This window comes from Lutra lutra, chromosome 17 (genome assembly GCF_902655055.1).
Source record: "Lutra lutra chromosome 17, mLutLut1.2, whole genome shotgun sequence".
NCBI classification, from domain to species: domain Eukaryota; kingdom Metazoa; phylum Chordata; class Mammalia; order Carnivora; family Mustelidae; genus Lutra; species Lutra lutra.
The window spans coordinates 12,500,615-12,525,932 of NC_062294.1; the positions used below are offsets into that span (position 1 = coordinate 12,500,615).

The 25,318-nt window shown below is 56.1% G+C and overlaps 2 protein-coding genes and 1 non-coding gene across 3 annotated transcripts; 2 read left to right on the top strand and 1 right to left on the bottom strand.

Annotated features, from left to right (window-relative positions):
* Positions 1-299: 299 nt before the first annotated feature.
* On the top strand, positions 300-11,217 carry LOC125089910 (C-type lectin domain family 18 member A-like). Its single transcript, XM_047712399.1, has 12 exons — positions 300-677; positions 1,206-1,297; positions 3,216-3,455; positions 6,833-6,930; positions 7,365-7,486; positions 7,677-7,784; positions 8,381-8,473; positions 8,794-8,900; positions 9,518-9,647; positions 9,962-10,058; positions 10,250-10,341; positions 10,810-11,217. The coding sequence occupies exons 1-12, from the start codon at positions 539-541 to the stop codon at positions 10,845-10,847; spliced, it is 1,356 nt and encodes a 451-aa protein (XP_047568355.1). The 5' UTR covers positions 300-538; the 3' UTR covers positions 10,848-11,217.
* Positions 11,218-19,067: 7,850 nt separating this feature from the next.
* LOC125089913 (uncharacterized) lies at positions 19,068-25,258 on the top strand. The gene is made up of 6 exons (XM_047712403.1): positions 19,068-19,147; positions 19,411-19,489; positions 22,745-22,890; positions 23,037-23,186; positions 23,556-23,698; positions 24,576-25,258. Exons 2-6 carry the CDS (start codon positions 19,419-19,421, stop codon positions 24,612-24,614), a joined length of 549 nt encoding a protein of 182 aa, XP_047568359.1. The 5' UTR covers positions 19,068-19,147; positions 19,411-19,418; the 3' UTR covers positions 24,615-25,258.
* On the bottom strand, positions 21,233-21,303 carry TRNAG-GCC (transfer RNA glycine (anticodon GCC)). The gene has a single exon. It is a non-coding gene; the product is annotated as a tRNA-Gly (tRNA).
* Positions 25,259-25,318: the final 60 nt, after the last annotated feature.

Here is a 25,318-nt window from a genome sequence, read left to right on the forward strand (position 1 = left end):
GTGGTTACGTCCATCATGTTTAATTCATGGCTGGGGGTTGGGATGAACTTCCCAAGAAAGGGAAGAATTCCCCTGGGGTCTTGCCCAGTTCCTGCCTGCCTGCCCTGGGCCTGGAACTGGGACTAGAGGCTGCTGGGGGGCCCAGAGGACACTGTCCCAGCCAGGGCCGGCCATCATTTGCTAATCCACCGCCCTGGAATGTCTGCGGGCCAATCAGCGGGGTCTCCAGGGGCTCCCCAAGGGCTCCAATAATCCTGCAATGATTAGCAGGGGCACAGGGTCAGTGCACACTGCCTGGTTGGCTGTTGTGGGCAGGGCTGCTGGCCAGGCCCTCGGCTGGAGGAGGGAGGGAGCCCTGGGATTGGAGCTGGCTGGCTCTTCATGCCAGTGTCGACAGGAGGCCTTTTGGATACACCGATTACTCACACCAGCCTCCCCCTTTTGTCTGCCCGTCCAGCCTGCCTCCTTGAGATTGTGAGTAGCTCTGTCTAGCTTGGGAAGCAAGCTGGACAGCTGAGCCGGAGCGCCCAACAGGCCCATGCTGGGGCCAGCACCCTCTGCCCGGCTGGGGGGCCCCCGGCCCGGCCTCCTGCCCGTGCTCCTGGCTCTCCTTGGCATGGCCTGGACGGAGCCGAAGTTACTCCCACTGCAGGAGGAACAGGCTCCGATGCCTGGAGGTAAGGGGGTCCCCCGGTCTCCTGGGGTGAGGAACGAGGGGAAGCAGCTAGGAGTGCTGCAGAGCGGTGCCAGGAAGGCCTGAGCTCTGGGCAGACCTGTGGGGTTTAAATAGCAACCCCCCTGCCCCGAAAGTAGTCCAGGGACCAAGATGGATGGCGGAGGCTGGGACTGGGGAGCAGGAAGAATGAAGGGGAGTGGGCCCAGCCGTGGGGGTCAAGGAGGAATAGCAGCCCAAAGCCCACAGCTGGCCGCTCCAGGGCTGCCCCCCCCCCCCCAGCCCATGGCCCTACCTCCCTCCAGTCAGCCCAGCCCCCAGCTCAAGGGCCCCTGCATACCTGCCTCCCTCCCAGGCCCCCAGCTCTCGGTCTCCCGTAGGCCGTCAATCCCCCACTCTCCCCGTGTCCCTGGCCCCATCAGCTCTTGCTCCCTAAGGGCAGGGCAGCCCTCTCAGCTTGCCATGGCCAGGGTCACCCCAGGGGAGCCCAGGTCCCGCTGTGCAGAGGGCCTGACCTTGTCTCCCACCCCAGCCCTGAGCAGTAAGGAGACATTCCTGCTCCTCTCCGTGCACAACCGTCTGCGTAGCCGGGTACAGCCCCCTGCGGCCAACATGCAGAGAATGGTGAGTACCCCAAGGCGGGCTCACCAAGACGGTGGCTGGAGGGGCAATCCCGAAGATGGCTCAGGAGGCCAGGCCTGTGGCAGAAGCCCTTCCGCCTGGGCAGGGCAGGGGGACAGCCAGTCACCCTGCCCATGAGGGGACAGTTCCTGGTTGCTAGGGTTCTACCACCGCCTGCTTCCCAGAAGGGCCAGTCCTTTGGCCTTTCCTCGCATCCCATCCCGTTGCCCTGGAGACCAGAAGACATGGAAGGAGCCCCGCAGGAAAGAGGAGCTCCACAAAGGACTCCCCGCAGGATCAGAGGGGCAGAAGACTGGGAGGGAGAAGCATCCTTCTTGAGGGAAAGGCCTGGAATGTGACCAGGACCCAGTGCTGCTTCATGGTTTATCTGGGTGACTAGGAGGGGCCCCTCCAAGGTCTCTGCTCCTCTGGGGGCTGGCGTAGGATGGCAGGGTTGGTGGTGTCATCCCAGGGCCCAGAAGCACTGCCCCAGCACATGCCAACAGGCCCCAGGGGCTGAGGGCAGGATTGTGTGGGGGTGGGCAGGGTTCCCCATGGCTGCCTCCCATAAACTCCTCCAGGCTGGCTCAGCGGCGCGGTGACCTTGAGAGCTCATGGGTCAGTTTCCCAGGAGGTGGGGGTGGGGCGGGCCAGTGGGAGGGGGTCTCTTCTCTCCCTTTCCCTGCTCTGCAGCAGCTCTGGCCCTCCTCAGGCCCAGGTCCTGGCTCCCACTGCCCACGCCCAGTGCTCCCAGCTCAAGTGCCTGGCAGGGGGGTGCTCCCCCTCATCCAGTCACCGGTATTGACACTTTTCATGCCCCTTTGGCCAAAGTCTTAGAAATCAGCATTTCATAGAAGATGAGAATTGAGCCCCTCCACTCAGCCTCCCTCACCTGTGCGGGTCTCTAGTGCTTTTACCCAGGGGAGGCTAAGGCTCTTAGGGTGGTGCAGGACGGCCAAGGGCCCCCCCAGGCAATCCCCACTGCTCCGGTTCCGGTCTGCATCAGAGGTAAAAATCCTAACAGCCGTCCAGCCCATGGTGGGTCAGGCACTCTCCCCCTGTACCCTTTGAGTCCCCGTGATAATCATCCTCTGTGAGTATCTTACTGTCCCAATTTACAGAGGAGGATGTTGAGTCTCATGGAGATCAGGGGCTAGAGGCCACACAGCCGGGGTGAGGTGACCCAAGTCTTCTTGATTGTTGAACCCTTCATTTAAGACGAGAGGAGGACGATTTGGTAGCCGTGGGGGTATGAGGGGGGAGTGCTGGTGTGTGGGTGGGAGAGAAGATTAGGGCCACTACAGAGAACAGCGCTGACTGGGCCCTGAGGCCAGGAGCCTCTCTGGTCCTGCTTCCCTGTTGGCACCCCTCCACAAGGCCAGGTGAGTGGGGGGGACAGGACAAAGCAGCCTGGCCGCTGAGGCCTTTATCATCAAAGAAAAGCCAGATGGGAGCAACCGAGCCTTCCTGACAATGGCTACAGCCCGTTGTACCTAATGGCAGGCAAAAAACCATTTTGAATGGCTTGGGCCCTGCCCGGGCTCACATTACTGGACAGAAAAATCTACCACAGAAGCCCATCCCGTCGCCTGGGCTGGCACTGCTCCCTCAGGAACGGGCATCCCCCTCTGGGGCAGCGCCTAGGGCGGGAGTCAGGAGGAGGGAGGCTCTCAGGCCTGGATAGAGCCAGGCTCCGGGGTAGACGTCCAGACCTTGCTGGTGCTCTCACCACCGCATCTCCAAGAGCTCCTCGCAGGCCCGGTCTGGCCTTCCCTGGCCCCAGGGTGAAGTGGGTGAAACAGGACTCCCCATCCAGTGCTCTCAGCATGACCCCCACCCTGGGGCGGGGGCGGTGGGGGAAGTGGGATCACTAAGGCCTGGTCCAAAGGTCCCTGCTGACATCTCTTTGTGCCGCCCCCAGGACTGGAGCGAGAGCCTGGCCCGATGGGCTCAGGCCAGGGCGGCCCTGTGTGGTGCCCCAGTCCTGAGCCCCGCGTCAGCACCTCGGGCCCCCCAGCAAGTGGGCTGGAACGTGCAGCTGCTGCCAGCAGGCTCGGCATCCTTCGTCAGCGTGGTGGGCCTGTGGTTCGCAGAGGGGCGGTGGTACAGCCACGCGGCCGCCGAGTGTGCCCACAACGCCACCTGCACCCACTACACTCAGGTGAGGCTGTGGCGCCGGCCCCGGGGCCCTCGGTCGTCTTCAAACCTGTGGCTGCTCTTACGCAATTTGTAGTTTTCCTTTTCTCAGCTCTAAGCATGAACTATTTCAAACGTAAATCTAGTAATGGACTCCCTTTTACCCATGACCTCCACTTAGACAATGTTTAACTATATTTGTTCTCATCTCTTAAGAAAAAACAACTAGGGGCACCTGGTGGCTCAGTTGATTGAAGCGTCTGCCTTTGGCTGGGGTCATGATCCCAGAGTCCCAGGATCGAGCCCTGCATGGGGCTCCCTGCTCAGGGGGAGTCTGCTTCTCCCTCCCCCTCTGCTGCTCCCCTGCTTGTGCCCATTTCTCTCTCTCTCAAAGAAATAAAATCTTTTTTAAAAAACCCACAAATGGGGGGCGCCTGGGTGGCTCAGTGGGTTAAAGCCTCTGCCTTTGGCTCAGGTCATGATCTCAGGGTCCTGGAATCGAGCCCCGCATCGGGCTCTCCGCTGAGCGGAGAGCCTGCTTCCCTCTCTCTCTGCCTACTTGTGATCTCTGTCTGTCAAATAAATAAATAAAATCTTAAAAAAAAAACAAACCCACAAATGGGCACCTTCCATTGAATATTCAACCCTTCCCCCACTGACTCACAGTCCACCTGTCACACACCAAGCTCATGTCTGCCCATGGATCTGTTGCTGAGTTCTTGATTCTATTCTGCTGCTTTTTTTTTTTAATCCCTGCACAAATCGTGTTTTAATTATTACAGCTTTATAGAAACTTTTGAAATGAAAATTTCCCATATTACTATTATTGTTCAAAACTGTGTTGCCTATGCTTGGCTCCCGACTCTCTCAAACGCTATGCAGGTGTGGGTTTTTAGCTGCTGATTAAACTTTTGGAAATGGTCTACTTCGTGTTGAGATTGTTTTGCCCAGTTCTGTTTTCTAGGAAACTGTCCATTTTATGTTTCCCAATTGATTGGGCAGAATTGTTCAGTACTGAAGAGTTAAAGCTAGGATTAAACAGACAGCGGGTGCCTGGGTGGCTTGGTTGGTTAGGCATCTGACTCTTAATTTCGGCTCAGGTCATGATCTCAGGGTCCTACGATCGAGTGCTGCATCGGGCTCCCTGCTCAGCCGAGAGCCTGCTTCTCCCTCACCCACTCCCCCTACTTGTGTTCCCTCTCTCGCTGTCTCTCTCTCTGTGTCAAATAAATAAATAAATAAATAAATCTTTAAAAAAGAGAATATAAAAAAATAATACAGTAAGCTGAATAAAGTAGGAGAAAGTAAATAATGTGGGTGCCTGGTTCACTTAGCCCATGAAGCATGTGACTCTTGATTTCACGGTCATGAGTTCAAGTCCCATGTTGGGTGTAGAGATTACTAAGAAAAATAAATAAAGTTAAAAAAACAGAAAGTAAATAATAAAAATAAGAACTGAACATCAGTAAAGCATCTGATTCTTGGTTTTGGCTCAGGTCGTAATCTCGGGGTTGTCAGATTGAGCCCCGCATTGAGTTCTGAGCTCGGTACAGGGTCCGCTTGGGATTCTCCCTCTCCCTCCTTCAAATAAATAAATAAATAAATAAATAAGGTCTTAAAAAAAAGAAAACTAGGATTAAACAGGGATTTAAAATTTTCCTGGGACCACTGAGTGGCTCAATTGGTTAAACATCTGCCTTTGGCTCAGGTCACTCTGGGATCAAGTCCCACATCTGGCTCCCTGCTCAGCAGGAAACCTGCTTTTCCCTCTGCCTGGCTCTCCCCTTGCTGGCTCTCTTGCTCTCTCCCCGACAAATAAATTTTTAAAAAATTTCCTGTGTCTCTTGCTAGATCCTTTTAAACTTTTCAGCTTTGTTTGTGTGCACCTTCTCTCTTTCATTCTTTACCAGTCTTCCCAGAGATGTGTCTATTTTAACAAGTAAGCTTTTGTTTGTTTTATCCTTTTTCTTTTTTTTTAAATTTCTGCTATTTTTACTATTTACTTACCTTTTTTTAAGTTTATATATTTTAATGGGGTGCCCCCATTATTTACTTCCTTTTACTTTATTCAGTTTACTGTATTATTTTTTTATATTTGATCCCAGGACGCTTGGATCATGACCTGAGCCAAAGGCAGACACTTAACCAACTGAGCCACCCAGGCGCCCCAACCTATTCCTTACTTCTAAGTTACTTACTTGGAGATTGTATTGCATTGAATTTATAGAACACAGCCCATGGGATATTATTCCTTTGGTTTTTGTTGAACCTTGCTTTGTGGTTAAGTGAAGGGTCAATGTTTGCAAATGTTTCATGCATTCCTAAAAAGAATGTATTTTTTCTAATTATTGGACACATGTGTCCATGTCTCCCTACTTCATGGCTGTGCTACGGGAGTTTGCTTAACTAGTCCCCTGTATTGACTGTGCTGTTTCCAAGCTGTCACAGATTTTAAGATTTTCAATCCAAGTGCTGAATACTATCAGAGACCTGTACCTGTTAGCTTTTGTTGCTAACACACTACCCCAAAGTTTAGCATCCTTGGGCTGGGCTCTGTGTGGAGGTTCTTCTGGTCTTTGCTGGGCCCAAATTCAAGTGCAGTCAGCCACAGCCTGGGCTGGGAGCTGGCCGTCTAGAGGGGCCTCACCTGGCTCCCTTGTGCCTGTGGGGTCTCCAGCCCTAGGTTCAAAACCAGCTCAATATCACTTTTTTTAAGACGTTATTTTATTTATTTATTTTAGAGAGTAAACACACGGGAGCTGGGGGCAGGTAGAGCAGAGGAAGAAACAGAATCCCAAGCAGACTGCACTGAGCCCGGAGCCAGACACAGGGCTCAAACTCACAACCATGAGATCATGACCTTAACCTAAACCAAGAGTTGGACGTTTAACCAACAGAGCTACCCAGGCCCCCCCAGCTCAGTATCACTCCTATTCCATTCTGTTGGCCAACGCAAGCCACAAGCCCAGCTGGGTTCCAGGCTAGAAAAGAGAGTCCTTCTCTCATTGCAAAGAACTGCAAAGGCACATTTAAGAGGGGCCTGCAGGGACGAGGGAAGGGTTGTAGCCACGTGTGGGGTCTGTCACAAAGACTTTGAGGTCCAAGACTTTCTTTCAACACTCCTCCCCCGTCCAAGATTCTCTCCTTTCTTCAGGTATCTGCCCATCCAAACCTCTCCACACCCCTCACCCAGAAAGCCTTCCTACGCTGTGCCCACCTGTCCCCATAGCTCTGCCCAGCACAGCTACGGCTCCTGAGGCCCCGAGGTCTGTCAGTCTGCCTCACTGGGGGCAGAGACTGTGTCTGCCTCCCACGGAGCAAGCATCATCAGTGTTGTCGGCCCCCAGACTGGGAGTGGGGATGGCCTATGATAGGGTTCCTGAGCCACCGTGTCTCTGGCAGCTCGTGTGGGCCACCTCGAGCCAGCTGGGCTGTGGACGGCATCGGTGCTCTGGGGCTCAGGCCGAGATGGAAGCCTTCGTCTGTGCCTACTCTCCTGGGTAAGGTCCCATCACGGTTGCTGCCCTGCCATCCCCCGCTGGGCTTGGGCCGGGTGGGGAGGGGCGCCTACCTTCACCCAAGGGAGAACCCTCAGCCCCCCACTCAAAGGCCTTTACTCCTGGGTCCACACCCTCTCGGGGAGAGGGAAGGAGGGAAGGGAGTGGGTGCGGAAGTGGGCAGCCAAGCAGAATGTGGCTTCTCCTCAGACGCCCCTCCTTGGCAGCACTATTCTGCTTTGGCCACGGAAGAATGGAGTGTTCGTGTTAGTCTGGAGGCCATCTTTCCTTTCCTAGGACATCTCGTGTATCCTCCAGCTCCCTGACTCCTGCGCTGGGCTAGAAGGAGCTGAAGGGTCCGTGGGGCATGCAGCAGGGCCCACGCCTGTCTTGCCCAAAGCCAGGCCCTTGCAGCCCTCTGGTGCTTGCTCTCACAGGGGCAACTGGGAGGTAAACGGGAAGACCATCGTCCCCTATAAGAAGGGCTCCTGGTGTTCGCTCTGCACAGCCAGCGTCTCGGGCTGCTTCAAAGCCTGGGACCACGCAGGAGGGCTCTGTGGTAAGTGCCCAACCCTGCCTGCCTCCTGCTGGGGCAGCGGGTACAAGAGAACTCCGTGTGGTGACCCTTGTGGAGGGTGGCAACATCTGGTGGGACTGTCCTCGAGGCCTTGGCCCTTGGCACCCTGGGAAGCAGCCCCCTGGCCTGCCGGAAGGAGGCGCCCTCTCAGAGTTCATCCTCATCTGACCAGAGGTCCCCAGGAACCCTTGTCGGATGAGCTGCCGGAACCATGGACGTCTCAACGTCAGCACCTGCCACTGCCATTGTCCCCCCGGCTACACAGGCAGATACTGCCAAGGTGAGGGGCACCTAGAGCTCCAGGTCACAGCCACCCGGGGACCTGGTGAGTGAAGCCTGGGCCAGGGCCAAGGCAGGCAGCCGTGGGGGGTGAGGAGGGCCACGTGTCCCTGTGCAGTGTGTCCAGGGGCCGTGGGGCACCCACTGCAAGTGTCTGGAGAGAGCCCTGAGGGAGTGTGTGGCCCCTGACCAGGTACTTGCTGATCTGAACATCGTGTAGTCATTCGACCAACAGCCTGAGCCCCTGTCGGAGCCTGAGCCGTGTAGGGGATTCAAGGTGGAATCTGATTTGGCCCTTAGGTCCTGAGAGGGTGGGAGGAGGACACTATCAGGATCTGGAAGTGGACTCTGATCCCACTGTCTCCCTCCCAGCTCTGTGACTGTAGGCAGGTCACCCCTGAACCCTAATTTGCTTCTCTCTACGATGGAGATCCAACCAGACACCAAGCGTAGCCGCAGCGGGAAGCCCTGATGGAGTCCCATCCTCAAGGGTCTTTCCTGTTACGGTTGGCCGTTGCCCACACTCCGAGGGCCGTGAGGGGCAGCACGGGGTCGGGGGGCTGCAGGCTGAGCTCCGCTCCCCCCTCACCCCGGCAGTGCGCTGCAGCGTACAGTGTGTTCACGGCCGGTTCCGGGAAGAGGAGTGTTCCTGCGTCTGTGACGTCGGCTACGGGGGAGCCCAGTGTGCCAGTGAGTCCTGCCCGGAGGTCCCCCGATGAGCCAGGCCACCCCCTCACTGGGCACATCTCCCAACTCCCCATGCAATCACATCACGTTGGTGGCATTCCCACCACAGAATCTGGCAAATGCTACAGATCTTTCTTTTTTTTGGAAGAGAGAACAAGCTGGATCTCACACATTCCCCAGCATGCCGCTAACTCCCCCACCCCCCGCCCCAGCTTGGAGACAGTGGCCAGAGGAAGGGGCTTCTTGAGCTTAGCTCCCTGGCAGGGTGGAAGGCGTAATGCGTCTGAGGTCCCCACGCGCACAGTCGGGCCCCCTGTCCCCAGCCAAGGTGCACTTTCCCTTCCACACTTGTGACCTGAGGATCGACGGAGACTGCTTCCTGGTGTCTTCAGAGGCAGACACCTACTACGGAGCCAAGATGAAATGCCAGGTGACAGTGAACCCCAGCCTTCCCAGGGAACCCCAAGGTCTCAAGCGAGGGTCCTTGGACGGACCTTGGATGAAGAGATGGTTCCTTCGATTTCTCCTGACCTGACTTTGGTCATTAGAATAAAGCAGGGGCCCCAAACTCAGAGGCCCACAGAAGCCAGGAGGTCACAGAATGAGCTGAGGGACTTGGGATGGGGGGCAGGGGTGAGGCCCCACCCACCCCCCTCTAAGGAGCCACCCTGATTCAGCTCTAGCTGCGGGCTGCCCAGCAGGTCACCAAGTGCAGAAAGGCCAGAACTTGGGATTTTTCAAGAGAATCAGAAATTCAGATTTTCATTGCCGTCTCTCGAGGTGTTCACGTTGGCAACCAATTCACATGCGTTCAGGACACTGAACACGTGAAACAAAAGCTTCCCAAGGGCAGGGCCCAGTCAGTCTTGGCCCCCCACCCCCCATGCCCAGAGAGAGGAGAGGCAGGCAGGGGCAAGGAAGGGGGACCCTCGACTCTAAGAAGGAGGAGGCAGAGGAAGAGGATGTCCCTGGCTGTGGCAGGATGGGCAGGAAGGGCTGGTCTGAGCTCTGGGGCCCTGCCAGGGTGACCTGGAATGGGGGTTACAGGGAAAGGGCGGGGTGCTGGCCCAGATCGAGAGCCAGAAAGTGCAGGACATCCTCGCCTTCTACCTGGGCCGCCTGGAGACCACCAATGAGGTGACCGACAGTGACTTTGAGACCAGAAACTTCTGGATCGGTGAGTGCCTGGTTGGGAGTGCAGGAATCTGGACTGTGAAAACCCACCAGCAGACAGTAAGGGTGTGGTGAGGGCTAGGGACCCAGGGTGGGGCAGGCAACCTCCTTCCCTGGGGAGAGCACAGAAGGGAGGGAGAGGGAGAGCCACGGGGGGCTGGAAGAGCTAGGAAGGGGGCTAAGGGCTCGCTGGCAGCAGAAAGGGGACTAGGCAACAGGCTCCAAGCTCAGGGCCTCCTCTCAGGGAGCCTGGGCTCGGAGTGGGGGCCCGGGGTGGTGGGCCCAGGGTGGTGGGCCAACTCACCTGCCACGGCCCAGGGCTCACCTACAAGACCACCAAGGACTCCTTCCGCTGGACCACGGGGGAGCACCAGTCCTTTACGAGTTTCGCCTTTGGGCAGCCCGACAACCAGGGGTGAGTCTGGGGTGCCCTCCCTCCGGGCCGGCTTGCTGAGCCTTCACATGGGGGTGGGTCTGGCTTCCAGAAGCCCCATCTGTGGGCCGGGCCATTAGACACAGGGGCCTGCTGGAGGGGAAGACGGAAGCCTCTCCCAGACTCCTACTTCCCTTCCCCGGCATTGAGCCCCCAGTGTCCCGGCCTGGCAGGTTCGGGAACTGTGTGGAACTGCAGGCGTCCGCCGCCTTCAACTGGAACGACCAGCGCTGCAAAACCCGAAACCGTTACATCTGCCAGTTTGGTGAGGGCCCCCTCACAGCTCCCTCTTCTGGTCCCTGCTGGCCCGCTCCAGGCGCTAGGATGTCCAGGTCACAGACCCAGAAAGCACCTGAGCATGCATGGCCCGGGGATGTCCTGGTCCAAGCTCCGTGGGACCTGCGGGCCCCCGAGGCCAAGCGGGGAGAGAGAAGCCCAGCCTCATGTCCACAAGGCAACAGGACGGGAATGACAGCCTGGCCAGGGATTTCTCCAGGGTCGCTTTCCTCCTGTCACCAAAGCTGCTACTTAGGGACCCGTGTTCCCTGATCCCTAGAGCCCAGTAAACTACAGCAGGGAACAGAGGTGGCCCAGCACCAGCCCTCAGCAGCTCCTGCTAGAAATGTCTGGAGCTCCAACTGGGAGTCTATTTCAGGACCAACTGCCAAAAGGTCCCCATCCCAGGACTACCTGGGCTGCCAGTGACCCTCGCTCTGTCCGGCTTCCTTTCCAGCTGAGGAGCACATTTCCCGGTGGGACCTGGGGCCCTGAGACTCAGCCATGCCTCTCCCCTGCCAGCACCCAGATATGCAGCCACGCTCACCCAGCTGCCCACCTGTCTGGAACCGGGGCCAGCCCAGGACTGCAAGCCAGTATCCAGAGGTCTCAGAGAGACCCTGCAGGAAGTGGGGAAAGGGGGTACAAGTCAGCCCCAGAGGGAGTCTGCTCCAGGGGGAGGGGAGCTGGGGCCCCTCAGCCTGCTGTGGATCAGGAAGGTGGGGGTCAGGCACCCAAACATGAGGCAGGGCCAGCGGCCAGAAGAAACCACCCTCCTCCATGGTCGCTGGACCCTCTGGGACAGATGGAGGCTCCTCACTGCCCAGGGTGCTCCCTACAAAGGATTAAACTAAGTTATGAATCAGCTGTACTTGTGACTGCTTGTTTTTTTTTTTTTTTAGATTATTTATTTATTTATTTGACAGACAGAAATTACAGAGGAGATAGGAAGAGAGAGAGGAGGAAGCAGGCTCCCCGTCGAGCAGAGAGCCTGATGTCCCAATGTGGGGCTCGATCCTAGGACCCCGGGACCATGACCTGAGCCGAAGGCAGAGGCTTTAAGCCACTGAGCCACCCAGGCACCCCTGTGACTGCTTGTTTTGAAGGGGAATTCGGCTGACCCAGGATGATCTCAGGAAGACCAGAGGGTGCCTGAGAGGCCTCACTGCTGGTTGCCCGCTACCTGCCCTAGTCCCTTCCCTGCTCACCCACATGACCCAGACCACCTTCTGGAAGTTTTCTGGTCTTAGCCTCTGAGGGGTGCAGATTGAGAAGCTCTGTTTGTACTCCTGACTTCCTGCTCCAGCTCCTCTCACCACTGACTCTGTCTTCGTGCTCCTGCTCACACCCTCCCCTATGGTCCCCACGCCTGCTCCTGCATGTCCCTCCTACTTCCTTTGTGATTATCTGAGCAGGGGTATGTCATGACCCCTTCTCCCTCTGCTCCCTGCAGTGGTGAGAGAGGCCGTGTGGGCAGGTGAAGGCTGGGAGGTGCTGTCATTAGGGTCTGGAAAGCACCCCGGCCCCATCTGCACACTGTGGAGTCGCTTTGCTGGTTGGAGGTGGGACTGTGGTCCGGGACCATGGAACGGGGACATGTGGTGCAGCCACAATTTTTACTGTGATTGCAACCAGGAGAAACATAGAAACTCAGCTTTGACTCATCATAGCAGAAAAGGAATTAATCAAAAAGACATGACTTAAAAATGAACAAAGAATGTGAATCCACTGCTCTCCAAAGAAGCTATCCAAATGGCCAGCAAGCACAGCATCACTAGTCATTAGGAAATTCACATCTAAATTCACATCTAAACACCCATTAGGGCAGCTGTTACCAAAGAAACAGACAATACAATGTTGATGAGGCCTTGGACCAGTTGGAGCCCTTACAGGCTGCTGGTGGGAGCAGGAAATGGGCAGCCACTCTGGAAAACAGTTTGGTGAGTCCTCGAAAAGTTCAGAGCAGCTACTATTTGACCCAGCAATTCCGCTCCTAGGTCTGTACCCAAGAGAACCGCAACAAGTACTCAAGTCCTTCCACACAAAGTTCACAGCAGCATCACTGCCAACAGCAAAAAGGTGAAACCAGTCAAATATGCCGTAGAACGTGATTCAGCCATTAAAAGGAGTGAAGAACTGATACAGACTACAAGGCAGATGAAGCTTGAAAGTCCTATTTTAAGTGAAAGACGCTAGTCACAGGGGTTCACATATCATACGACTCCATTCAGGTGAAATACTCAGAATGGATAAACCCACAGAAACAAAGCACATACTGGGGGTTGCCAGGGGCGACAGGAGAATGGGGAGTAACTGCTCCATGGGTCTGGGTTTAATTTTGGAAAAAAACGTTTTGGAACTTAGAGTGGTGGTCTCACAACATGGTGATTGGACTTGATGCCCCAAATCGGTTACCTTCATGTTATATGAATTTCACCTTAATTTAAAAATAAGGCCTGGTCCCAGAATCCTAGAGAGAGTCAGAGACCAGGCCCCAAATTCTGCTACAAAGTCAGGCCAGGTAGACACTTACACCACTGCTGCCAGGCCCTGGAAACACGTCTGTGGCAACCCCAGCCCGGCCCTGCAGAGCCGGGGCACCAGCTTCCCACCCAGAAGCAGCCTCCCCTGGCAGCCCGCCTGGCCCGGAGGCCTTTCCCTCACCCACGCGTTTCTCAGTGCCACCGCGGGGTTTGTGAGCGCAGGTGGTGGTGACCGGGTCCTACCTGAAAAGTCAAGCCCAGCCTTCTCATCCAGAGGCAAGGTGGAGAATGGAGAGATTGTCCATATCAGTCTGCAGCTCAGCAGCACCGGCGTCACCCATGAACTTGGTGGAAAAGCCAATTCTCAGCTGCCCGCAACAGACAGAATGGTGAGGGTGAGGCCAGGGCTGGGGGCTTTTTTTCTTTTTTTTTTTTTTTTTTTAGCAAGATCTCCAGCTACTTCAGACGCCGGCTCTTTAGACTCGAGAACCACGGGCAGAAGTGGAGAGTTTGAGCCTAAATTGAGACAAAATTGAGACCACCTGAACATCAGGACAGGCTCCGCCACTTACTGTGTTCCTTTGGGCAAATTACTTAACACACACACACACACACACACCACCCCCATATGCATGGAGCTATCTGGGTCTTAGAACAGTCCCCGTCCCACCTGCTGGGAAACTCCTGGGTCCCAGGTCTCCCTAATACATCTCTCTACCTCATGTACTTCTCCTGTAAAATGAGGATAATAGGAGCACCTGGGTGGTTCACTGGGCTAAGCGCCTACCTTTGGCTCAGGTCATGACCTCAGGGTCCTGGGATTGAGCCCCATGTCAGAGCTCACTACTCAGTGGGGAATCTGCTTCTGCCTCTCCCTTTGCCCCTTCTCCCACTCCAGCATGCTCGTGTGCTCTCTCTCAAATAAATACATAAACTTTTTTAAATTAAAAAAAATGAGGATAATTAATTGAGTTGGTACACTAATGTGCCTGGACCAGAGCCTGAGACCGGTAAACTCAGATGAACGTCAGCTCAGCTGAGCTCATGTCCTAACTTTTTCTATTCCTTCATCCACAGAACACCATCTAAACCTCACTTGCTAACTAATTTGTGAAATAAGTGTAAAGCCTGGTGGCTAGTAAATGCTCAGTAAGTCTTAAGCTCATTTTTCTTCTTCTTCGCTATTAGCAAAGGTTATCTAGCCACAATGAAGACCAGGTTTCAAGGAGTCATCAGAGCAAACCATCCCAGCTGGGGTGTCTGGATGGCTCAGTCCGTTAAGCGTCTCCCTTCAGCTCAGACCATGATCCCAGGGTCCTGGGATCGAGTCCCACATCGGGCTCCCTGCTTGGCAGGAGGCCTGCTTCTCCCTCTCCTACTCCCTCTGCTCATGTTCCCTCTCTTGCTGTGTCTCTCCCTGTCAAATAAATGCGGAATTCTAAGTATCAGTACAATAAACCCCATCTCACACTCTTCCCTCCCCAGGCCCCTGGTCTCAGATACCCTCCCCTGATCACTTTGCCAAATTTTGGCCAATATAAATAAGCAAAGTCTCAGGGTGCCTGGGTGGCTCAGTCGTTAAGTGTCTGCCTTCGGCTCAGGTCATGGTCCCAGAGTCCTGGGATCAAGCCCGCATCAGGCTCCCTCTCTGTAGGAGGCCTGCTTCTCCCTCTCTCACTCCCCCTGCTTGTGTTCCCTCTCTCACTGTGTCTCTCTCTGTCAATTAAATAAAGAGGAAAAAAACTAGCAAAATCTCTTGGTTCTTTTGGTGATTCAATGTCCTCCTTTTGGATTTGGAGTCATCAGCCCCCTGGGGCCTGACTTGTAATTTCGGTCCAGAGAAAACAAGGGCTGATGGGGTAGGTCACCTCAAGGTCATTCGGGGCTCTATTGTTTAAAGAAAGGCTAGCTGCTGGCCGGCCCTCAGCCCCAGCGACACACATGCCCAGGGAAGGTGTATGGTTTTGGCAAGTAGCCAGCAAGTTTCCACTTCCGGGATGTTCAGAATGACCAAGAGGCGGCTGCTGCTGACCAGAGAGGCTCCATCGGGGTGCGTGTGTTTGTAGGGGGTGCCTAAGTCTCCCACCTTCCCGAAGAGCCCCGCTCTGATGGCCTCTGCCTTTCACTCTCCATTCCTTCCCAGTTAGAGACCAGGCAAGGGTATGAGGCCACCCAATGGCGTCATTTTCTAGTCATTGATCAAGCTGTTTTCTCACTCACTCATTCTTGTAGGTGCAAGATATAAAAATTCCCTGGTTTTCTAACCATGCTTTGAGCAAAGAATTTGGACTCTGAGCTTGCCTTTCTCTCTTTCTTTTCTTTTTTTTTCTCTTTCTTTTTCTTTCTTTCTTCCTTTTTTTTTTTTTTAAGATTTTACTTATTTATTTGACACACAGCGATCACAAGTAGGCAGAGAGGCAGGCAGAGAGAGACGGGGAAGCATGCTCCCCGCCAAGCAGAGAGCCCGATGCGGGACTCGATCCCAGGACCCCGAGATCATGACCCCAGCCAAAGGCAGGGGCCCAACCCACTGAGCCACCCAGCCACCCTCTTTCTTCCTTTTAAAAAAATTTTTTTTTATTTGACAGAGAAAGAGAGAGAAAGAGCAGAGCATGCACGCACATAGGCAGGGGGAGCAGGCAGAGGGAGGGGGAGCAGGCAGAGGGAGGGGGAGCAGGCAGAGGGAGAGGGACAAGCAGGCTCCCCACCCAGCAGGGAGCTCGCCGAACAGGGACCCCAGCGCTAGGCTCAATCCCAGCACCCCGGGACCATGACCTGACCCGAAGGCAGACGCTTAACTGACTGAGCCCCCAGGCACCCCTGAGCTTGTCTTTCTTTCCTTCAAGCTGTGTGGTGCTATTAGCACCACCCTCTGACCAACAGCCCCTGACTTCATGGTAATCCTTATACTCTCCTCTGTCAGGAGCCGCCAGATCACCAAAGTCTTTCCTTTGAGCGGCACTTTGTTCTGGGGGACCGTGGGATCAAGTGTCTCACTGTGGCATGCCATGGGCTGCTGTCATCCTGTGTCTTAATACCAGCTGGATTTTCCCCATCCTCTGGCCACTTCCCAGCCTTCGATCACCACCGTTTCCCTCTGGGCTTCTCGTTCCTTCCATGCCCAGTCCAATGTGTATCAATCAAGATCCTTGCTTTAAGCAACAGAAACGAATTCTGGCGACTCTATGCAGGAAAGGAATTTGCCCAAGAGACTGGTTAATTCCTGGGAGCTCTTGGAAAGCTCAAAGGATCAGGTCTGGAAGACACCTCACTCCCTCTGCTGGGCACAGATGTCCCAGTCAGTGTCACCAAGGCGGGGTGGAGCTGGAGAGTAGCTGCTCCCGCTGCCACCGTCACCTGCTGAGATGGGCTCGAATTCAAAGTCAGGCCTTTGGGTCTGATGACGGGGCCACCGTATGGACCCAACACTAGGGGCAAGGAAGGCCAGGAAAGAGAGGCAGAAAGGGGCATTTTCAGTTTCTTTTCCGAGAGGCAGTTTCTGTCTCCAAGCTAGGGGACACCTGAAACTCAGATGTGGAGCAGCCAAAAGAATGACTTGTGTCCGCTGCAAGAAACCACTGGGTACAGCCAGGACCCCGGCCTGCAGCGCTGTCCTCGCCAGCCCAAGCCCTCACCGGGGTTCTCGCCCCCCTTGGGTGGAGGGGTTCACAGAGTAGTCTGGGGTCAAGACATCACAGCCTGGAGGTGCTCACAGAACCAGAGCCTGCCTCCAGCTGATCCCACTGGAGACCTTCAAGGAGTCCTCTGGAACTTCTTAGAACATGGTAGTGGCTGCCAGGGAGGGACTGAGATCCCACGGTTCCTCTCATCTTGCTCTCCACCTGATCCCGTCTGCCAGATGGGGGTACTAACCGCATCCGCCCTGCAAGGCTGCCGTGAGGGCTGAGATGATGCCTGTGAAAGCACTATGCTGGCAGATGGTTGGAATCCAATCATTTCTGGCGGCTGGTTGTGATATTTTAATATTGGGGATGATACAATGGCCCTTTCCTTTCTTCCTGGGGGCTCTATGAAAATCAGGGAACTACTTTGCCTCCATTTGATGAATTCAGGATGGACACATCTGGGAGTCAGCTTGGGGAGCTCTGGAGACCAGCTGTCCAGGATGTCTACTCCCTTCTGCTTCTCTCCTTCGTCCTTATTCTAGTCCTTCCATCCACTTGGTCTGTTTCTGTCTTCTGCTTTCTTCCCACCTGACTGCTGATGTCCCCTGTCCTTGTGTCATCTGCTGTCACTCATTATGACACCTATGCATGAACTATCCTGCCTGTGTTCCATGAATCAGGCACTCACAGCCTGGGGGAATGCAAGAGGGGGTGTCCCTTTGTAAGAGATGAATATGGAGCAAAAACCTCACCTGTTTCTGGTGCTTGGCCCCTATAATAGTTAATATTATGTTTCAATGTCAGCCACAAGGTGGTCAGCCAGAGACTTGGCCAAACATTATTTGGAGTGAGTCTGTGAAAGTGTTTTTGGATGAGATCAACATTTGAAGGGGCTGACTAAGTAAAACAGATTGCTCTCCCCAGTGTGGGTGGGCCTCGTCTAATCAGTTGAAGACTTGGCTAGAACAGAAAGGTTTATCTTCCCAAGAGTAAGAGGGAACTTCTCCTGTCTGACTGCCATTGAGCTGGGACACCCATTTTTGTTTTTGTTTTTGTTTTTTTTCCTGCTTTCAGACTTGAACTGAAACTTTGACTCTTCCTAGGTCTCAGACGTTCTGGTCTTTGGACTGGAACTATGCCACTGGCTCTCATGGGTCTCTAGTTTGCTGACTAAAGATCTTGAGACTTGTCAGCCAATTCCTTATAATAAATCTCTTTCTGTCTATGCCACCTATTGGTTCTGTTTCTCTGGAGAATCTTGACTAATACAGCCCCTGAGTGGGGGTGGGGCCAAGCCATGCCTCCAGGCTTATCTGCTCTGGGCTGCAGGTGGCAGGTGCCCAGGAAGATGCCTATTACACATGTGGACAAGGTTTGCCATTGATGGTGAACTTCCCAGATATTCCACTAGCACCCTTGTTATCATTAGCCCATAACTGGCAATCTGGGGGCCACTGAGTGGTTTTTTTCCCACTTGACCCAAAGCTGGGTCCTGTGGTGGAGGCCCCACGAGGGTGTTGCAGGTCTCTCCTTTCTGGGCAATCACGTCTCACTCGGTATTCCCAATTTTAGGAGATGATGTTTAACCCAAATAGAATGGAAAGCTTATCTGAATGGCTCTGCCTCCTCTCTGGGGCACAGCAGGCATTTCTAAGTGTCTGTGCCCTGTGTGGTAGACATGGGTGTGATTTTCTGTCCGCTCTGGATATTGCGAATGTGAAAGTGACCACAGGTATAAAGATGTGCCAAGGGGAAAGATGCAGGAAGCCAGACAAGATGGAAATGTGGGCGTTCGCTTTGGCACACAGGGCATTTGTGTGATGTGTCCTTGAGGGGATGAATCAGGACCACAAATGAGAAAGAAAGGCCACGGTGACAACCTGCCCACTTCCTAGGTCTGGATCGTCAGTGCCTTGGGGACACTGTCGCCAGTCTCCTGTTCTCCCCAGAAGCAAGCAGGGGCTGGGTGAGTGCTCTCGGAGCTCATGTGGCATGAAGTCTGGAGAAAGGGGGAAGAAGGCTCACATTCGCTTCTGTCTTGGCAGCCACGGTGGACCACGGATGATGATCACAGATTGAGGAAGAAAGGGGTTGGGGTCAGGGAGGGGCCCTGAAGTCACAAGTGAAACTCTGGGGTCTGATCCAAACCCCAAACAAAAAACTGAATTGATTTAATGGACTCTCATCTACATATTCTGAGGACATCAGCGGGCGCCTGCTGAGTGCCAGGCCCTGAGCACCGAATGGGGTGCGCAGTGAACTGGAGCCCCGCCCTCTGCCATGGGCACAGCACTGCTCTCTCAAGTGGGGACCACCAAAGGACAGAAGTCCAGACACGGGACAATCTGCGGTGACAGTGCACTGATGCCACCTCGCTGGGTGTCTCAGCCTTCCCCTGCGTGGGTTCAGTGGACTCTTACCTCCCCCTCTGACAGAAGGCAGCGGGGAGTCCATTCCCCAGCCCAGGCCAGCTGCTGGCGTTGCTTCTCACTCATAGCCACCCTGGCCAGCTCCGCCGCAGCCAGCAGCCACCCCCCGGGCTTATCACGCAGGCGGGGGCGCGTGGGCCACCAGCAGGCAGGCAAAACAGGCAGCAGGAGGACATTCGAGAATTGACTCTGCCAGGGCTAGGTGTCTGTTCAGAGGACACAGAGATCACGGATATTTTCCCTCCTGCCTTCTGACGGTACCACCCCCAATTCCAGGGCACGGGCGATGGGGTTGATTCCCATCGTGGGTTTGGGGTGGAAGGAGATCAGACAGGGCTGCCCACTGACCAGGGCGGTGCTCTGCCTCACAGCCTCTTACGGAGCGATACCCAGGGCCTCGGAGCGGAGGAAAAGGGAAGGGCTAGCCTGGATGCCAGTGGGGCCTGTGTGCACTTGGGCCCTTTCAATGCAGCCCCCCTCCTTCCTCAGGCTCTGACCTTCTCTCTTGTTCTCTCTTCAGACCTCGCCATGGCTGGAGAGGCCAGGCCGGGCCCTGCCCAGCAGGGCGAGAAGAGGCATCAGGACACAGCCCTCTCTTGGTGAGTCTGTCCAGGGCTGCCTGCAGCCTGCAGGGGAAGGAGGCCAGTGGCTGTCTTGTCCGAGGCTCTGGGTTCCCCTGAGATGGAACAAAATCCCCAGGAGGCCAGCTCCGTCTACTCACTGTGGCACCTGCAAGTCTCTTCTCCCTTGGCCTCAGGTTTTGTCTGTAAACTGAGGGAGATGACACTGTTCATTCCCAGGGCCTTCGTCACTAATGTCACCCAGCACCATCCTGCTGACAGAGGCTGGGTACCCCTTCTCCCACCTGGAGCCAGGGCGAGTGGGTCCTCCACGGGGAGTCCCACCTGCCTGGGGCCTGGGGGATTCTTCCAGCTAGAGATGTTTGGGAAGTCACAAATGGGAACATGGCCTGGATGAAACCTTGCCCCTAACCTGGGAAGCCTAAAGAAAATGTTAAGAACTCTTGAAACATTTTCAGAAAGGAGGTCCCACATTCTGCCAGCCCACGTGCCATTTTCACCAGCATAAGGCGAGCGTGTCCCTGAGCTGGGCATCTGTGGTGGCCTCGCTCAGCTCCTGGCCCTCCTGTGAGCAGTGGGGGTGGGGTGGGGGGTGGAGCGGGGTTCCCACCTTGTGGTGGAAGAGGCTGTGGGCCAGGGGTTTGCTGTTAGGAACCATGCTGTGTAAATGCCCTGTGCATTCTGGGTTTAGCCTTGCCTCGTCTTCCTGGAAAGGAGATGGCAGGGATGGGCTGGGGGCTGCTCCCAGAAGTCTCTGCACCTTCAGCTTGACCTTGACATAGATAAGGCCCAATCTCTCCCTGCCAGCACCCGCCCGGGGGTGTGTGTCACCCTGTGAGTGAGCCAGTGTGGGTGGTTTTGCCACTGCTTTTGTTTTGGGCAGATGAACAGGTGTCTGGTGCTGGCTAATGCGCGGTTTTTTAACTTGGCCTATCTTCAGTGATATGGCGCTGTCTACGCGCTCTGTTGGCTTGCCTTGTGTCTTGTGGGAGACTCTAGGGGTTTCCTAATGCTCTGTCCCCGGGGGGAACTCCAGGAGGGAGGATGAAGTCTTTTGTAGGTGGGCAGTGGTGGCTGTGGCTCTGGCCCCTGGGATAGTGCCCAGAGGAAGGGCAGGGTGGGGATGGGGTTCTGGTGGCCGCTGAACTGCGGGATGTCCTCCCCGTGAGAAAGTGTCAAGTCCAGGCCGTGCGACTTGGGCCTGAAAATGGATATTTTCAACCTGAAGGCAAAGTTTTGTGGTCAAAGACTTGCCCCAAGTCTCCTCCCCTTTCCCCTGGCCCTGAGGACACTGGAAGGGGCCTGACCTCTGCCGACGACAGCACTCTAAAGCTGCGCCCTATTTCTCTTTTTGTGCGGAGCCCCAACACGCGGACTGTACCAATTAGCCCAGACCAGGGACCAGATGCGGCTGTGTAGCCCTGAGCGCAGGCGCTGCCCCCTGGCCGGCAAGAGGCAAGGCCACAGGGCAGGGCACAGGCTTCAGCCCCGGCTGATTGCTGAGGGGTGGGGTGCCGTGGAGTGAAGGTGAGAAGCAGGACTCCCCTTTCCTCAGTCCCAGGGGGACCCTCTGCCTGCAGCCTGACCCCTAACTCCCAAACCGATCCTGCCCCGTCTCCACTCGGGAGCTCTCAAGTCTTGCTAAGCGGTCAGTGAAGCACCATTCCTGTACCATTCATTCCTGGCTACTTCGAAATGTCATTTTAGGAAAAAACGCGGGGTGGGGGGTGCCGGGGGGATAAAAAGAAAACTGGAAGAGTCTGCATTGGCCGGGAATCGAACCCGGGCCTCCCGCGTGGCAGGCGAGAATTCTACCACTGAACCACCAATGCTGCACTGGCAGGAGCGGTGTCACAGAGACCCAGAGGGTCTGCAGCGGCCGCCTCCGCCTCTGCGCTCCGCCGAGGTTTCCCGCTTGTCTAGGGGGTGGGTCGGGGGACCCGCCGGCCAATCTAAGCGGATCCGGACCAGCGAAAATTCTCTCCGAGCAGTCGCGCCCAGCTGAGACGCGTCAGCTTCAGGTCGGCCCTAGCCCCCAAGCCCCGCCCGCTAGCTGCTCCTCCCCGCCCGCAGCCAGGCCGCCGGTTTCCGGCACCCCACCGGGGACCCCCGCCCCTACCGCGACCCCCGGGGGCTGGCTGCGTCTCTCCTGACGCTTTCCTTCCTCCGAAGGCGGGCCTCCCACCACCAGAATCAGCATCCCTGCTGCTTCCAGGCCGCCCCTCCAGACCCCCTGATGCCAGAAAGCAGGGGCGGGGGTGGTCGGAACTCGCACCCACCGGCCTGGGGGTGGGGGAGCCAGGATGAAAGGGAAGGGGTCCCCTGAACGTCCCCCATTCCGACCTGGTGGTTCTATCGGCCTCGCCCCTGGTGGGCTGGGCCTGAACTGGGAGCGTGGGCGCACAGCACCCGAAATTTGTTTTAGAAACTGTGCTGCCCCCGCTCACATCCCCTCCCCTCCGCCTCATCACGCCTCCGGCTCCAGGCACAGGGGGCTCGCGCAGCTGTGTCCCCACAGAGCATCGCTGCCCAGGACGCGACCCAGCTGTCCCTTTGTACCCATCTCCCCATCCCTCCTAGGCAACAGTTCGCTCCCAGGAGACACCGGAGTCACAGGCAGTGAGAGTCTGGGACCTTCCAAACTCCTCTCTCCGCAGGCCTAGAGCAAAGAGGAAGGTGGCCTGGCCACAGCCCTTACAACTGCCTGGCTGGCCCTGCCAGAGCTGGGTTGCATCCTGGCCATCCCCACGCAAGGATTAAGGGCTCTCACACACCCACCATGGCTTTGGGCCCTGACTTCACTCCTCCCTTTCATCCTTTGCCAGACCTAAGTTCCAGAACGGCAGCTGTTCCTGGGGCAGGCAGAGGAAGCTTTGGAGGGCCCCTGTCTGGCTGGCCAGAAGGCTGCAGGCAGTTGTCTCCCCCCTGTCACCTGGAAGGTGACCCTTGTCAGAGGCCAGACATGGGGAAGCTGTGGTCCCCCAAAATGACCTTGGTTAAGTCCCTCAGGACTCTTTTGGTGGAAAATCCTAGGGTTCTAAGGAAAATTTGCATGCCTCAGTTTCTTCAAGCTAAACTGGGGTCTAGGCGAGGACACTGGCCATGGAGAGTGACCCCCTCTCCATTTGTCTCTGTTGCAGCAGGAGTAACTATGACCTGGGCTACAAGCTGTACAGGGAAGATGTCCCCTACAGGTCAGTGAGTCTTAACCCTCAGTCCTCTGGGTAAACAGCTGGGCTGCTTGGCCTGACTCCCTCTGTCCTGTGCCGGTAGGGTGTATGAGTACCAAAGGATCCCTCCGCTCATCAGTCATGTGCCTGTCAAGATCCGGAAGACCCAGGTGCGCTTGGGGGTCAAGGGCAGCTTCAGTCCCCACAAGGGCGCCAGAAAGAGCCACCTGCCCCGAGAGCAGATAAAGCGTGAGTGAGGGGGGACAGCCCTCACCTGCAAGGCTAGGGAAGAGCTGGGCAGACCTTAGCATTGAGGGCAGGCCGGGGAGCCCAGGCAGCAGAGCCCTCTGCCCTCCCGGCCTGGTGGGCACCAGCTCTGGCCCCTCTCCAAACAGTCCAGACTGAGGAGCTGCACTCCATCAGGGGCGAGCTGAGCCAGATCAAAGCCCAGGTGGACCGTCTCCTGGAGAATCTGGAATGCATGGACCAGCAGAGGGATCAGCTTCCAGGTGGAGCACCAACTGTGGACCCAGGCCACATTCCCAGTGAGCTCCAGCTTTTCCCACGGCCAAAGGTCCCAGGGGCACCTTGGATCCTGCCCCAAGGCTTTCCCTCTGCAGGGCTTCTTCCTGCCCTCCTTTCCCCCACTCCCTCTGGTTGTTCCTATGGCTGGAAGGCCTGTGGCTTCTAGGTTGTTCTGTGAGCCTCCCCGACCCCCACCCACCCATCCACTCTCCAGCTATCTGGAGGCAGAGCAGTATCCCAGCCCCTCCCTATCTTGTCCTTTCAAGCCTTGATCAGTGCTGGGCACCCTTGATCAGCACCCTTGATCAGTGCTGGGCACCAGGTGGGCCTCCCTGAGATCAGCTGGGGCCTCCAAACCTGGCCATTAACTGGTGACTCTCCCTGCACAGGGTCAGAGGACAGTGAAGAAACCAAGCGCCCAGGCAGTAAGGGTTCCTCATGCAGAATCACTGACCTCCAGCAGGAGCCCAGGGGCCAGAGCGCCCATCCGGAATCAGACAGCTTTGAGGACAGCTTAGACCCAGAGGAGGCAGTGAGTGGCTCGGCACTTCCCCTCATCCTCACCCTCCTTGCATTTGGCTCCTTGTGGCCTCCCTGTGAACAAGGGGGAGACTCATGTCCCTGCAGGCACCTACAGTGGGGGTTGAGGGGAGACCTGGGACATGTACCCCATGCGACCCCCAGGAGATGGGCCCTGTACTGTTTGTTTTCCCCTCTCAACTCGGGCTGGGTGGACTCAGGGAGCTAGGGGCTGGTTGTGGCCTGACATACCACCCTCTCTTGGAAGCTGGGAGGCGGGCTTTGAGCACTACACCATGTCATAGGTATGCCTCATGGCCCCAGACCCCTTGTCTGAGGGCCTGGAACCAGTTAAAACCCATTTCTGCCTTTTTCCTGCCCTGCCCCCACATCTTGTGGGGTACCATGCTCCCCGGGGGAGCTGTGGTACTTGGACCTTATTGGAAGGAGACTGTCGGAACCTGGATCTGATAACAGCCCTCTGGGTAGCATTAAAGGGCCCAAATGTTCCTGCCTTACCATGTCCTCCTCCCTGATTAGAGGTCCCTGCAGCAGGCCAAGCCCCATGTTTGTTGGGGCCATCTCTACAAAGTCTGGGATGCTGAGGGGCTGGCAGTAACGAGCCTTCCCGCCTCCACCTATCCAGCCCTGTCCCGTGGACCTCTGAGCTCTGGAGGGCCCTTACCGCTGCCCAGGCCTACACGAAGGGACTACTTTGGTGGTTCTGGGTTTCCAGGCCTCAGGAAGAATCTGGAGTGGCCCTGAGCCGCCGAAGCTGCCGAGAAAGGGACATGGGGCTGAGGGAAGAGGTTAGCAGGCAGGCCTGTTTCTTGGGCATTCCATGCCTCTCAGCCCTCCGGGCCAGAGTCCTGCTTCTGTTTTTCCTACAGGGGAAGAACCATGCATCAGACCTGGAGGGCAGCCAGTAGAAGGGTGGAACCCCTCCGGGCTCCTTCGCTTGCCTCGTGTGGATTCCTGAAGGCCTCCCGAAGGAGACTCTGCCACCAGAGGCACCCATTCTAGAATGAGCACAGTGAAAGTGGAAGCAAGGCTCAGCCAGACCAGCCAGGAAGCCTCCCCCATGAATGGTGGCTTTTGCTTCGGAGGTCATGTTTCCAGATGGGGGCCGAGAGGGAGGCCTGCAGCTGCTTAGCACAAGCTCACTGCGCTCATCAAGCTGAGGCCATCTTGCAAGGGGCAGCTGCCCAGGCCCCGCCTGGACACATGTCAGCTCCTGGGGACAGCAGGCACCGCGCTGGCTCCTCTTCCCCATCCCCCTGCCAGTTCCCAGTGTGGCGTGACCCGCAGCAGCCAGCCACATTGGTGCCAAGGAAACTCATATGCCTACAGTCCCCCTTCCAGTCTGAAACGGAGCTTTAAGTTCCTCAGTGTGCGCCCCCACAAAACCCCCTCTAGTGCCAGACTCCTCACCTACCCTATAAAGCCATCCTTCAGAATAGGGGTATCATTTTTACATCCTATTTCTATCGTGTCTCTTGCTGGTGTGATACTATGTACTTCAGATCGGCTCTGGAAATACTATTATGTCAAAAGGGCAAAAATAAAATTTGTGTTTCTTTTCCCTTGGCCAGGGGTTCTTGATGTGGTCTCCAAGGCTTATTCTGGTCCTGGG

What these genes read in the sequence shown, in the direction of transcription:
- LOC125089910 (XM_047712399.1), top strand. Translation starts at nt 539, where the DNA reads ATGCTGGGGCCAGCACCCTCTGCCCGGCTGGGGGGCCCCCGGCCCGGC. An exon ending in ACAGGCTCCGATGCCTGGAG is followed by an intron (nt 678 to 1,205) that starts GTAAGGGGGTCC and finishes CTCCCACCCCAG; the next exon opens with CCCTGAGCAGTAAGGAGACA. An exon ending in CCTGCACCCACTACACTCAG is followed by an intron (nt 3,456 to 6,832) that starts GTGAGGCTGTGG and finishes TGTCTCTGGCAG; the next exon opens with CTCGTGTGGGCCACCTCGAG.
- LOC125089913 (XM_047712403.1), top strand. Translation starts at nt 19,419, where the DNA reads ATGGCTGGAGAGGCCAGGCCGGGCCCTGCCCAGCAGGGCGAGAAGAGG. An exon ending in GGACCCAGGCCACATTCCCA is followed by an intron (nt 23,187 to 23,555) that starts GTGAGCTCCAGC and finishes CTCCCTGCACAG; the next exon opens with GGTCAGAGGACAGTGAAGAA. An exon ending in GCTTAGACCCAGAGGAGGCA is followed by an intron (nt 23,699 to 24,575) that starts GTGAGTGGCTCG and finishes TTTTTCCTACAG; the next exon opens with GGGAAGAACCATGCATCAGA.